Here is a 14723-nt window from a genome sequence, read left to right on the forward strand (position 1 = left end):
GAGTCTAAGTCCCATCACCTCAAATTTGCATTGATGAACAGAATATGGTGAAAGTGAGGCTCTGTGACTTCTGAGGCTGGGTCATAAAAAGTGATACAGCTTTTGTCTTATTCACTGAAATACCTATGCTGGAGCCTTGAGCCACCACACAAGAAGTTTAACTACCTTGAGGTCACCATGCTAGGGAGGCCAAATATAGGTAGGTGTTCCAGTTGATAGCCAAAGATGAGCTCCCATCTTAGATGTCCAGCCCAGTAGAGTCATCAGATGATTGCAACCCCAACAGACATCTGACTGCAACCACGTGAGAGTGCTCTAACGTGAGCTGCCTAGCTGAGGGCAGTTAGTTAACCAACAGGACCATGAGAGACAATACTAAATTGCTGGTTTAAGCCATTAACTTTTGGGTTGATTTGTTCTGCAGCAACGGTAAACGGAACAGCTTCTTTTTTAAAAAGTGCTATGTCTATAGTTCAACCACAATTCAAAACTTATTCCCGAGTATGTTTTTTGTGCTAGGAATGTGATAGGTAGGTGCTTCAAATAAATTATACTATTTAATAATCAAATAACTTTTTTGAGTAATATCTTCATTTAGTGAAAAAGGAAACGTAACATACTTTTTAAAAGCTCTTTTCTGGCCAGGTGTGGTTGCTCATGGCTGTAATTCCAACACTTTGGGAGGCCGAGGCAGGTGGATTCCTTGAGTCCAGGAGTTCAAGACCAGGCTTGGGCAACATGGAGAGACCCTGTCTCTACTAAAAATAAAAAAAATAGCCATGCATGGTGGTGTGCACCTGTGGTCTCAGCTACCTGAGAGGCTGAGACACCTGAACCTGGGGGTGGGAGTGATGGGGGATGGGGGAGGAGGAGGTCGCAGTGAGCCGAGATTGAGCCACTGCACTCCAGCCTGGGTAGTAAAGCGAGACCGTGTCTTGAAAAAAAAAAAAAAACGCTTTATTGCATGCAACTACTTCTTGTGTTATGAATGCAATGTGTTATTGATTCTTTAAGGATAATAACTCCATTTTATTTCAAGAATATAATATAGCTATCTTCAGAATATTAGAATATTACATTACGTTTATTTAATTAAAGACTTTTTTCCTCTCTCTTCAGAATCTCCCTGTTACACAGTTCTTCTCACCCTTGGACCATTATTAGGTGATTGTTGGTTGTTGGTTCATATTTTAAACAAGGATCAACAATAGAGGTTCCCACTAAGAATGGTATTACACCTAGGGGGCATTTTTGGAAATTTGTGAGGCATTATCTATCGTCACAGGGTTTGGGGATATTTTTGGCATTTAGTGAAAGGGTACTAGGAATGCTGAACATCCTATCATTATAGGATGCACCAAACAGTCCTATGCAACAAAGAATTGTTCTGTGTCCTGTATAATGTTTAAATGCCCTTCTAGATATTTATGGTGGTAAAACATCTGTTTTTAATTATTCAAATCTGGAACAAAATTCCATTTTTAGATAAACCCCAAATATTTTTGGATAGTTTTAATACACATTACATTTCCTAGGCTTGTACCTAGTATATAAATTGATGGAAGATTTTACTTTCTTCTCTTCAGAACTTTACCATTGGTCACCATTTTGGACAATCATTTGAACATTACTGATGACAATCTGCTCATGCTATTTAAAATGACAATACAGTGTTCCTGTATCAGTCTACATCCATGGTTGCCACATTTATGGTGATTCTCTGTTTAGGTGCAGGCATCTGATGACTACATTATATATCCTAGTATAGTTGTACTAAAGCATTTACATATTGAAATATATATCATTTTATTATAAATCACCTCCCTCTTATTTCTCCTCTATAGTACATTAGCATGCCATTGATTTTTATAAATTATAGGTATAGTTAGGTAAATTATAATTTTCATTGCAGGAAAATAAAGGGTATGTAAGAAGTAGTTAGAAAAAGGGAGTTGAAATTCATAAAGAAGCAAAAGTGTCTGGAGAGATACAAAGACACAAAGAGAGAAAGAGGAAAATATCCAATCATTTATGTTTTCCCCAAGGATCTCTCTGTCTGTTGGGAAGATGGAAGTTACTTAGAGCATTGCCTTACTTCTCTTTCTAGCCCAATGCTGACTCTAGAGGTATCTAGTGACAGGTCATGTAGCTCCTTTAGAGAGGTATTCTCCTGGCCCTAGCATAGGAGGATATGCCTGAGCCAGCAGCTCTGAAGACTAGGGAACTGGTTCAGCTATTCCAAGCCAGTTAATTAACTACCCTGCTGACTGCCCCAGAGTCTGTTCCCAGTATTCACTGTCTGTGATCCTGGGGTTTTTTCCACGGTTCTGCTTAACTCATTGAGTAGTTTTGTCTGTTATATTTGAGTTTTGGGGTCTTTTGCTCAGTTGGACTGTATGTTTAATCTTATTCTATCTGTGGCATATTATTATTTAACAACAAGTTCCTCAATGCTGATTCCACTCCTCCAGTTTTCAGTGCTGCTGCCGATTGATTTTTACATTTATTCTTCCATTTCAAAGAAACTTTGGGTGGAAGTAGATGTAAAAGCATGTCTTAATTAGAGCTTCATTCTGAGTCTTTACATAAAGGAAATATTCTCCTCCTATGATCTTGGTAGATCAAGATTTTTATTGATTAGGTATCAATTTTGCTGTAGGCAAGCCACTATAATGAAATTCAACTGTCTGACTTCAGTTTTTTCTGTTAAATAAATTATTTTTTAAAAGTGAAAAAAATGCAGAAAACTTACAATCCATATCAAGTAAGGCACGAACAGATTTAACAAGTTCCTTAGACTCAAGCGCCAGCGTTGCTGGGATGTTACGTCCATTCCTTCCCAGCGGTGTGAGGGAAGTCTGACAAGCTAACGCAGCTCTTCTTTCACTATAAAGGCAATAAAATAAAGTTGAACTCACTACACAATAAATAACATCTATCTTTACTAAATCTGAAGTTGTATTAGTTATAGATTTGTACAAAAATATTTCTATTTCTGAGGAAATTATTTCATATAACCAAAATTGAAGTAGTTCACACAAAACAATATTTCTGTCTTCAATTATTTACTACATAATAAGTAGAAATATTTTAAAATTAGTTTGACTTCATGTATGAGAAAGAAGTAATAGAAGGATGACCTGTCTCCTAAATCATTTGTTGGGCTGATTTTGTGAGTGCTTCTGTTTTGCTAACATGATATAATTTTATTTAGTTCTACATAAATTCAAAATAAGCACATAAACATGACTTTATTAAAATACATTTATTATTACTTCTAGTAATATTAAATATAAATTCAATATATGTATTTGCTCCTGAAATTATCTCTTAAACTATTCCATTTTTTGCCTCGAATCAAAAACAGCCTAGAGCATTTATATCACTTCTAAGAAATGCAAATGTCACCTAAAATGAATGCATTCTGATCTAATTAAAAATCAAATGTTTTCCTCAAAAAAACACTAAAACTTACTTAAAAAAAAATTTTAAACTGATGACAAAATCTTCATTATTTATAGTCCATCTTCCTAAGCATAATGATATTAATTCACAAAGGGAAACAAAAGCATCAATTCTCAAATTCAAATACATAGCCTTGATTCTGTGTTGAATGACCAAGGCCAATATCCATGTAGAAGATATGCTATATTGAAATGACTGCAGCAGATTTTACTAGTGTTTAATTTACTAAGACATCATGAAATGTTGCTTGATGTAGCTATTTAAAGTTGTCTTTTTTTTCCATGAAGCAGTTTAAGGCAAGGGCAGGCTCTGGCTTTCACATAGCCATTTTAACCTTAATTTTTAAAACAAAACTTTTGAATTATTAGTCAAGGTAAAACTAAGACCTTGGAAAGCTGAGGGTGGGTGACACACTTAACCCATATAAGAAATAAATATGATTACTGATTATTTTAAGATCCTTACTGAGAGTAAAAATCATGAAACTCACAGAGTTTTCTTGTATCATGAGCAGCATGGAGAGTAAGAAGACATGTCAGCTCCCTTCATCATAAGAAGTAAAACATTACACTAAAATGAGTTTTAGAAGTGAATTATAAATATTCTTCTAAATTAAAAAATGCTATGCGGACACCAAAAATATCTTCATTTATTAAGCTGCTGTTTTCACAGTAAAGGGTAGAGTATTTATTTATTTTTTGAGGCAGGGTGTCACTACGTTATCCAGGCTGGAGTGCAGTGGTATGATCACAGCTCACTGCAGCCTCAATCTCCTGGAGCTCCTGGGCTCCAACAATCCTCCTGTCTCAGCCTCCCAAGTAGCCAGGAATATAGGAATGTGCCATCACATCTGGCTATTTTTTTTGCAGAGATGGGGCCCCACTATGTACCACTATGTTGCTTGTCTCAAACTCCTGGGCTCAAGTGATCCTCCTGCCTCAGCCTCCCAAAATACTCAGATTACAGGCATGCGCCACCACACCTGACCTCATTGAGTCTACGTGTTTCTGCAAGCGTATATTGCTAGAAGTAGAAGATGTATCTAGGACTAGTGGCAGCTATTATGAGATCAGAAAAAAATACTTTGGAAATGCATAAACAAGAATCTTTCTTTTATAAATGTCTTTCATCATGTATCAAAATGACCATAAACTTGTGGTTTGAAATAAATAAATTTGATTGGTATGTTTGCAGCTTCTAGTAAGAAACTTTAAATCCAAAATGTATTATGAATAATGAGACAATACAGGTATACTCTCCAAATAGATTTCTTTTATTTATATCTACTGAAAGATGAAAATGAAAGAAAATGATTGCATGAATGTTTTCCAAAATTCTGTTTGCCAGAACAACTAGTCTGCTGTGTTGAGTCTAACCTTTACTAGTGAACCTGTGACCAGTAACTTTTATTCATATGTAGGACAATTAAAGAATTTCAAGTTAATCTCATCTTTATAGAATTTTTGACAAAGACAGGATATGTGGTTCCTACCACAATTTTAGATTACAAGGTTACAATGATTGACTAAATACCTCCAGGAATTTCTTTAATAGAGATGGGACCCAAAACAACATGTCCTTGCAACTATTTCCATAAGATGGCATCCAATGGGTGTTATGCAGCATCTTAGGACTATTGAAGAGATTTTTAGTATTTGAGTCACAATGACCAGATGAAGAATTTAATCACTACCCATATTCTGCAAAAAGCACTTAAATTTTCTTACCTTAAATTTGATAAAGGAGTAGAATTATCAGAAAATACTTCTTGAATTGCCTAGCAACAAACAAGATGGTGAAGGAGATACATAAGTTTGACAGTTTTTAAAAAAGATATTTTCTTGATTAATATTTACAGCCTCCTCTGTCCACGGATTAAACTGATGTTTCTATGACGTGGGGGTGGGGGAAACAATTGAACTAACATGCAATTTTCCTCAGAAATATAACAGCTATAAAACATTTCTTTATAAGGTAAATAGCTATCAAATAATGTTTATACATTATCAGGATTTTTATTAAACTATCCATTAATATAGTATATATTTGGAATCACATTACCTTGTGTCAATTATTTCTCTAAACAATCTATAAAATGTGAGCCAATCTTTTCAACATCTATGCAGTTCTAAATCTGAACATAAGTCAGCATTGCTGCTTTGGACTAGAGAATGTTTCACTAGGTACCAAATATAGTAACATTTATCTATATGCCAGTTGCCTATATATTTTTTAAAGATGAACGTAATAGAACAGAAAAACTTACCTCTACAAAATGAAGAAGCTTTTCAGTAGATGCCTCAAAAGTTTTTCGAGCCATTTCTGATTTTCGTAATTGGCAGTCAAGTACCATGATTCTCTTTTTTAAATCCTGAACACTTTCCTGCACAGAGATATCAAAAGGAACATTTACACATTTCTTCAGTTTTAGATTACTGATCCCTATTATTCAATATTACAAAATTATTTTTTTGTCTTACTGTACATATTTTTTGATTTGGGGAGCATGCAATTAACTGCATATTTAAAAGTTAATTTGCATGGAGATGCTGCAAGTTTTATGAGATAAGCTGTATAGGAATTTATTGATTCTTATAGTAAAATACATTTAAATTAGTTTATGGGTTTTTCTTTTTTTTTTTTGCAATGTGTCTTACCAGATGCTGACAGAAACCTCTACCAATTTAACACAACTAAAAATGCTGGATACACACACACACACACACACACACACACACACACACACACGAAGTAAGACAAAGCTAGCAAGGACGTAAAGGAATTCCATGGAGACATGCAACAGCAATGCTAAGTGAACCCACTGGGGTAAGACAGCACTGAAGCATAATTTGCTCAGAGGGTATATGCTGATCCCTGGTGGCCTACAGTTTGGGGTCTCAACAGTCACAAATGGAAAACAGAAAACTTAATGGGTGAACGAGGAAGAAGTAAACTTCACAGAGGTCAACAGTGTTTTGATGTTGGGTCAGGTGACTCGAGTAAAAAAGTTTCTCCAGAATAATTCCTAACCAAAAGTCCCCACTTACGCAGGTTTGGGGCCAGAATTTACATTATCTGTGTGGCCTAAAAAGCCATATGCCGAAATTTTGGTTTAAATTGGTCCCAGGCTAGCAGAAGCAAACACAAAACTCTGGAGAGATATTTCTAAAACTTGGAGCTCAAAGAATTCCCATTTATAATGCATTGATAGAACATGACCTCACAGACACAAACAAAAATCACTAAACATATGAGAAAATAAGCTCTATGAATGAAAACTAACTGAAGGAAATAAAGTACAGTATCAGATCTATAAAGACAGCAGATATTTAAGTGAGCAGATACAGAATATAAAGCAATTATGTTTAATATGTTTTTAAAAATAAGAGGGAATGGAAAGTATAATACACAAGAAATGAAATAGATCCAGATAACATAAAAAATAAATCTCAAAAATAAAAATGAAACATAACTACATTAGAAACTTTATTTACAGATTTGACATCCAATTAGATACAACTGTAAAGAGAATAGGTGAACTTGACCACAGAGGTAAAGAAACTTCTCATAATGGAACAGAAAGACAAAAATTGAAATATAAATGGGGAGAAAAGGTAAAGAGAAAACAGCCAGAAGAAGCTATAGCACACATCCAATCTGAATTATGTAAGAACAAATACAAAGAATGAAAGAGAAATCACTCAGGATAATAGCTTAGTGATTTCCAGAAATGGCAGAAGACATTGCTCTTCGAATCGGGAAGCTCAATGAATCCCAAACAGTACACATTAAAGTAAGTCAACACATGATTCATCATAGTCAAACTGCTGAACATTGAAGCCAAAGAGATCTTAAAATCATATAGAAGGAAACAGATTGCAAACAAATGACAGATTGACAGCTGACATCACAAACATGAAATAAAAACAGTGAAAGATATTAAATGCCAACTTAACATTCTAAATGTAGCAAAAATATATTTCAAGAACAAGAGTTGAATAAAGATGTTCTTCAGACAAATAAAATGTGGAGAGCTTATTATCATGAGATCCTTACTACTTGAATTTCTAAAATACATACTCACGAAGAAAGCAACAAAGTGAGAAGGTCTGAGATGTAAGAATGTTTAACAGAAAATGTTAAATATGGAGTCTATTAAGCAAATGCTGACCACACAAAACAAATAATCAATGTCTAATCTGTGGTTTTAAAAGAAAAGAAAGAACTAAAATACTGCCAAAAATGGAAATTAAGTTGGGAGGGATGATTGGATTTGTGTTCTAAAGTGCTTATAATACTTAGAAGAAGAGAAAAAAGGTACTGATTAATTTTATAATTGAAGTTAAATCAGAATGTTAAAATTTCTAGGATAATCATTAAAGATTAGAAACAGAATGTGTAACTTCGAAAACAACAGAGAGGAATGAATGTAATGGGGCAAGGTGACATAGGAGAAATCTGAACCAATAAAAAAAATTAGAAAAGGCAGGAAATTACAAACTAGAGCACATGGGGAAAATAAAATGTACAAAATAAGAGGGCAGAAATCAGGCCAAGTGCATGAGCAAATAAAAGAGTGTAGATAGGAAGGTCTTTCCAATTAAAGGTCAAAAATTAGTAAGATGGGGAAAAAATCCAGCTACCTGTTATTTACTACAGATACAATTAAAATGTATTGAAAAGTTGAAAGTAAATGTATGGTATTTAGACAAATACCAACTGAAAGAAAGCTGGTGTTACTATTTATTATCAATCAAAAAAAGGCATTAAGGGGTAGAGAGGATTACTAGATTGAAGAGTCATGACATTTTCATAAAAGAATTATAATTCCAAGCTTGTATGCATCTAAAAACATTACTTCAAAGTATATACAAAACAATTTTAAAAAGAGAAGACAAAAGGGAGATTTTGTCACATTTCTATGAGTAAATGATGGCTATAGCAGACAAAGAAATTAATATGAACAGAGAAGAACTGAACCCCACAATTAATGACCCTGATTTAGTGGATTATATAGAACAACAGCATCCAACAAGTTCAGAATTATTTTCAAGCTTTCTTTGAACATTTGTAAACAGACTCCAAGGTAAGCCATGAGGCAAACGTCAACAAATTTTGAACAGTTATTATTCTATAAACTAGATTATCTGGTCACAATGAAAGTAACCTTTCTGTGCCTCAGTGGTGTTCATAAATAAAGAAAATCATAAATATGTAAATTCTTCCCAATGTAATCTACCTATTTAATACATTTTCAGTGAAAATTCCGATACATTTTTTCTTTTGATGGAATTGATAAGCTGAATCTAAAATAGATAATAAAAAATCAAAGGGTCATGTAACCAACACATTTCTGAAGAAAAAGAATTAGGCAGGATGATCAGATATCAAGACTTACTGTAAAAGATACAGTAAGCAACACTATGTGTTATTCACAGAGGAATATACATTGACCAACAAAAGAGAATAGAGAACCTCAGATTCATATACATACGAAATCTTGATATATGACTGAGATTATTTTGTAGATCACCTAGGAAAGAAGGGGCTTTTTAAACATGGTGATGACATAGTTATTCATTTTGAATAAACAAAGAATGAAATGGATCCTCACCTCATACACTGCCACAAAACCAATTACAGAAGGATCAAAATTTAAAACTTTTAGAGGCACATATAAAAGAATATCTTTATATCCTTGAAAATGGAAGGACTTCTAAAAAGACAAATGAGGGTAAAGATTTTAAGTTAGTCTACACGAAAATTAAAAACTCCTGTCCATTTTACCATTGAGTGAAAAGGCAAGCTAGAAATTTGGAAGAATATTTTTATAACATATAATTTAACAAAGGATTAGTAACCAGAAGAATCACTACACATCTATATGAAAAAGACAACCAATCCACTGGAAAAAGGGTCAAAAGATATGAAGAAGCATTTCACAAAGAAACACAAATGCCTAATAAAGAGATAAATATATGCTCAACTGGCTACCAGGGAGGAGGAAACCTTGGTTTATAACATTTATGGGTAGAAATAACCCCATTATGGCTGATTTCAAGCTACCAACCTGATATCACTGTACATGGAGTTGAGAAGAGATGCATGCAATCAGCTCTCATGAGCTAGTGTCAGTTGGTCCCAGCATATCACTGTCTCAAAGCCATTAGTAACCAGGGAGATTCAAATTAAACTATAATGACATAATACGTATTACAACTACCAGATTGATAAAAGTAAAATAAAACAAAGCATCAGCAAGTATGTGGGGTAAACAATAATTCTTATTCATTATTGGTGGGAGTACAAATGAGTTCAAATACTTTGAAGCACAAGTAGGCATTACCTAGTAAAGCTAAACTTACAATTATTCAACTTAGCAATTCTACTCCTAGCAGGTAACTATTACACATGTGGAGCAGGATACACGCACTAAAATGTTCTTAGCACCATTTATAACAGAAGAGAACAGAAACAATTGCACTGTCCATCAAATGCAGAATGGATAATTACACTGTAGTATATCCACACAATAGAGTACAAAGAAACAATGAGAAGACATGAACTAGCTAAAAACTTCAAAGAGATGAAATGCAAAAACAAAATGTTGAGTGAAGAAAAGCAGGTTAGAATCATACATAGAGTATATTTCTACTTATATAAAGTTGATAAACAGGTAAAACTAAACAACATATTGTTAAGGAATATATACACAAGTACTAAAATTTTCAAGAAAATGGTTAACAATAAATCCAAGAAAGTGGTTATCTCTGAGGGAAAGGGTGGGAGATGCAATTGGAAAGAAACACTGTGGGTCTTCAAAGGTACTAGTAATGTTTTATTTCTTATGTTGAAGGTGAATAAAAACTCCAAAAGGTAAATAAATAAATAAATAACATGAAGAAAATATTATAATGAAAAATAAAAGTATTGTTACAAAAAGAATCTGTTATCCCACAAATAGACACTTGAATCTTAATTCTGTAACATCTTGGTCAATGTCTCTTTAAGCAATCTCACGATTCGGAAAAAAAAAAAGGTTTCCTTCTTTTTTTCCGCTGATACTGGGTTTAGAAAATGTTGAATGTTGAGATGCTCATATTAATAGCTCTTTAAAGAGACTTTTTAAAGACTGTTTTCAGAGACAGGTTACTGGCTTAGAGTCTTGTTAAGAGAAATGGCATGAGAACTCGATTATGATAAAAGAGAGAAAAACTGAATTAATTATATTACCAGGCAACTTAGGACAAAAATGTTTCTCAGTTAAGAGCTGGAAGAGATTACAAATAACTCAAGCTTAAAAAAAACAAAAAACAATGAATAATTTCATGTGAACTTTCTTGAAAGTTATATTATTTAAAATTAAAATATTAAACACTGTTGATTTTTCACTTCAAAAGTAACCATAATAAATAATACTTTTGATATTGTGATAAATCTCAAAGTATTTTCATACTCAGGCTAAAGCCACATAACATAATCACATACCTATTTTCAGAATGTAAATACTAGGTCACAAATAACAAATATGAATATGTAATATTCCTAAATATTGCTGCTTTGTCAACTAAATGTTTTCCTCTTGGCCTTGTGGTATTATCAAAGGGTGATGGGAACTTCAGCCTTCTTGTGGAATTGGTTTAAGTGAACAGACGTGAGAAATAGTCTACTGACTTTTAACAGATTTCAAATTTTCTTTGGTAGTTTGCATTTCTAACACCAGTTTCATTTTCATGTGGTATATTTAAAGTATTTAACCTTTTAATGTTTAAATAAATAGTCATAAATTATTCAGATTTGCTTTATGTTCTCTTAGAAACTGATTAGATTAGAGATATAAATAACCAGTTATGTTTATAAGTGAACAAATGTATGAATATTTATTTCAATTTATTCGATTTTCTACCTTAATTCAGTGAAGTAAAAATATATATGACTATTATAGTTTTTTGAAGCCTCTTCACTGAATATAGGATGTATTATGTAAAAAAAATTGCATAAAAAACTTTGCACTGTCCAGGCGCAGTGGTTCATGCCTGTAATCCCAGCACTTTGGAAGGCCGAGGTGGGTGGATCGCCTGAGGTCAGGAGGTCAGACCAGCCTGGCCAAGATGGTGAATCCCTGTCTCTACAAAAATACAAAAAAATAGCTGGGTGTGGTGGTGGGTGTCTGTAACCCCAGCCACTTGGGAGGTTGAGGCAGCAGAATCACTTGAACCTGGGAGGCGGAGATTGCAGTGAGCTGAGATCACGCCATTGCACTCCAGCCTGGGTGACAAGAGCAAAACTCTGTGTCAACAACAACAACAAAAAGTTCACACTGGCTTCTGAAAAAAATTCAGTATTTTGCTATTGAAATTGGAAAATCATCTATTGGAAATTATTTGTGCACCTTACATTAAAAAAAATTCAAACTCAGTTTCTTCCCATTAATTATCTAGGCATTAGGCAAACATTCTTTCACTTTTATGCTTCCTTGAATGCTCTAATCAAACAGCATACCCATTCCTAGACTCCCCTCCTCCCATTCCCATAAAACAAATTAGCAAGTTTAGAAACAAAAGAAAAAAACCAGTGTAATCAACTAAATGTTAAAGAGTTCCAGGACTTAATACCTTAACTGAACAATTTTGACCGATGACCTAAATAAATTTGGGGCACATGCTTTTCCACCCCAAAGCCATCTGGATAAAGGAAGGTTCAAGACCTTTACATTACCCCCATCAGGACACAGCATCCTATCATTGAATAATAGAAGACAAACACTGACCTAGTTTAGAAGAGCAGATGAAAAGAAAATGAAAACAGGATACATGACAACGGCAAGGAAACCATGGTAACTGGAAGAGATGACTGCTTTGCTTACTTTATTTTGGTCAGAATAATCAGCAAGCTGAGCCTTTAACTCTGTAATCTTGGCCTCTAACAGACGGATCACTTCTTCATAGTCCATTTCCATTCCATGTGCCTGTCTCTGCGCAGCTTCAGCAAGATGAATCCGACTACGCAGGGCTCTTGTTTCTTCAACTGCAGCTTTTGCTTCCTAAAGATTTCAAAATTAATGTCATTTAAAAAATATGTAAGAAATAGTTCCGAAGTTTACACAGAATATTTTCCCTGCTCTGGAAGTTACAATTCCAAAAAGTCAATATACATTTTTTTAATTTTTCAATTTGAAAATTAATAGTTATGTTATTTTATTATATGAGGTAGTTGCCTGATCTCAGTTTTTCCTTTGTTGATTTCAGTATGGAAACTCTTGACTTCATATACCTAGCATAACATTTTGAAAATAAAGGACGTAGAAGAGAGTTGAAAATGGAAAACAGAAGAATAAGAATGGGCTCAAAAGATAAAAAGAGTAGGCTACAACAAAACTCAAGTAGGTGGTAGGACTCATGTTCTAAAAAGGCTCTTGCAGTGTCATCAGATGCTGCAGAGAGATTTGTAGTAGTGTTATGGGGCTTCTCCATGGACCAAGTTCCAGAGGCCAAAGTTATCTCAGGGACATCAATCTATCTACTACTTCTCACTTTCTTTTTTCTTTCTTTCTTTCTTTTTTTTTTTTTTTTTGAGACGGAGGCTCGCTCTGTCGTCCAGGCTGGAGTGCAGTGGCGCGATCTGGGCTCACTGCAAGCTCCGCCTCCCGGGATCCCGCCATTCTCCTGCCTCAGCCTCCCCAGTAGCTGGGACTACAGGCGCCCACCACCTCACCCGGCTAGTTTTTCTTTTGTGTTTTTAAATTTTTTAGTAGAGTCAGGGTTTCACCGTGTTAGCCAGGATGGTCTCGATCTCCTGACCTCGTGATCCGCCCATCTCGGCCTCCCAAAGTGCTGGGATTACAGGCTTGAGCCACCGCGCCCGGCCTACTTCTTACTTTCGGTTTAAGTCAAAAGGTAGCATTTAGTAGCAAAGCACATAATTGTGTTGTTGAATGCAATGCTCACAAGACATTTATTAAACACATGTTATATCTCAGGTGCTTCACGTGTCTTTTCTTACTTAATCTTTAAAACAATATTGAGAGAAAGACATACCAAAAAACATTTCATACATAAGCAAACAGACTCAGAGAAGTTATATGACCTGTTCAAGAACACACAGCCAGAATCTGAAACTAGGTCTGCCTGACTGCATCATTAATGCTGTCTTTCTACTGTTTTACTCTGCCTCTAAATGAAAAAACAAAAACTCCTCATACAGCTATACCCTCCACCTTAGGAAGAGGATAGGGTAGCCAAAACCACTTGCTCTCTCAAAATGTAGTTGGAGGGAAAAAAATGTACTTTGGGACTGGGTTAAAGAAAGTCCCCCAGGACACAAATATAATTTAATATGGCACTTCTTATACTGTAAACCATTTCTTTTTATTTACTTGATGCAGAAATCTCTTTTCTCTGCGATAGAACTTTCTGCTCCAATTGCCATGGCTAATATTAAACTATGGCTATTTTAATTTTTTCAGTGCTGTTAAGGGACATTTGCTTTTGTCTGAGCCTAAATACATTTGAAGTGCTGGGAGGGTTAGGAACGCTGGCATATTCTTAAGGGTCAGTTTTTCATTCATACATTCAATAATGATTTATTAAGTATTTACTATGTGTCAGGTTCTGTTTTAGGTACTGGGGGTAAACACTAAACAATACAGACAAAAAGCTTTCCCTCTTGCTCTTTGGAATTTACACTCTAAGTTCGGGGAGATAAGCAGTAAATCAGGGATGAGATGTAAATGTCTCATTGAGAAGATAACTGACCAGAGACCTGCAGGAGGAATGGAGTCAGGATTTCCCAAAGAGGAGATTTCTAGGAAGAGGGAACAGTTTGCATGAAGGCCCTGAGATGGAGTTGTGCTTTACCTCTTCCAGAGAATAGCAAGGAAGCCAGTGTAGCAGAGGTAGGAGTGGTAGGGTCTAGGAAGAGGGGAGTAGTAAGACATGAGGGCAGAGTGGTAACAAGAGTGAATATAGGGATGGAGGTAGAGTGAAGTGGCAGAGGCTAAGAGAATTTGTAGGCCGTTGAAAGAACTTTCGTTTTACTCAGAGTGAGACAGGAAATGATTGGAGGGTTTTGAGCAGAGAATCAATGTGATCTGACTTAAATTTTAAAAGTGTTACTTTTGCTGCTGTGTTGAGAATAGACTGTAGATTGTGGGCAAGGCTGGAAGCAGGGAGAAGAAAAAGGAGACAGGCAAAAATTAACTATAGCTTCTATAAGGGTGATAGTGGTGGAGTTGGTGTGAAGCAGTTAGATTCTAAATA

The 14723-nt window shown here is 34.9% G+C and overlaps 1 protein-coding gene across 1 annotated transcript in view; it reads right to left on the minus strand.

Annotated features, from left to right (window-relative positions):
* STXBP4 (syntaxin binding protein 4) overlaps positions 1 to 14723 on the minus strand; it is a 200883-nt gene that overhangs the window by 82383 nt on the left and 103777 nt on the right. Inside the window, exons 13-16 of the mRNA XM_023204537.1 lie at positions 12332 to 12508; positions 5732 to 5848; positions 5193 to 5242; positions 2753 to 2886 (exon numbers count right to left, since the gene is read on the minus strand). Coding sequence (XP_023060305.1) covers positions 2753 to 2886; positions 5193 to 5242; positions 5732 to 5848; positions 12332 to 12508 — 478 coding nt within the window. The remainder of the gene's footprint in view (positions 1 to 2752; positions 2887 to 5192; positions 5243 to 5731; positions 5849 to 12331; positions 12509 to 14723) is intronic.

This window comes from Piliocolobus tephrosceles, chromosome 16, assembly GCF_002776525.5.
Source record: "Piliocolobus tephrosceles isolate RC106 chromosome 16, ASM277652v3, whole genome shotgun sequence".
Lineage (NCBI taxonomy): Eukaryota > Metazoa > Chordata > Mammalia > Primates > Cercopithecidae > Piliocolobus > Piliocolobus tephrosceles.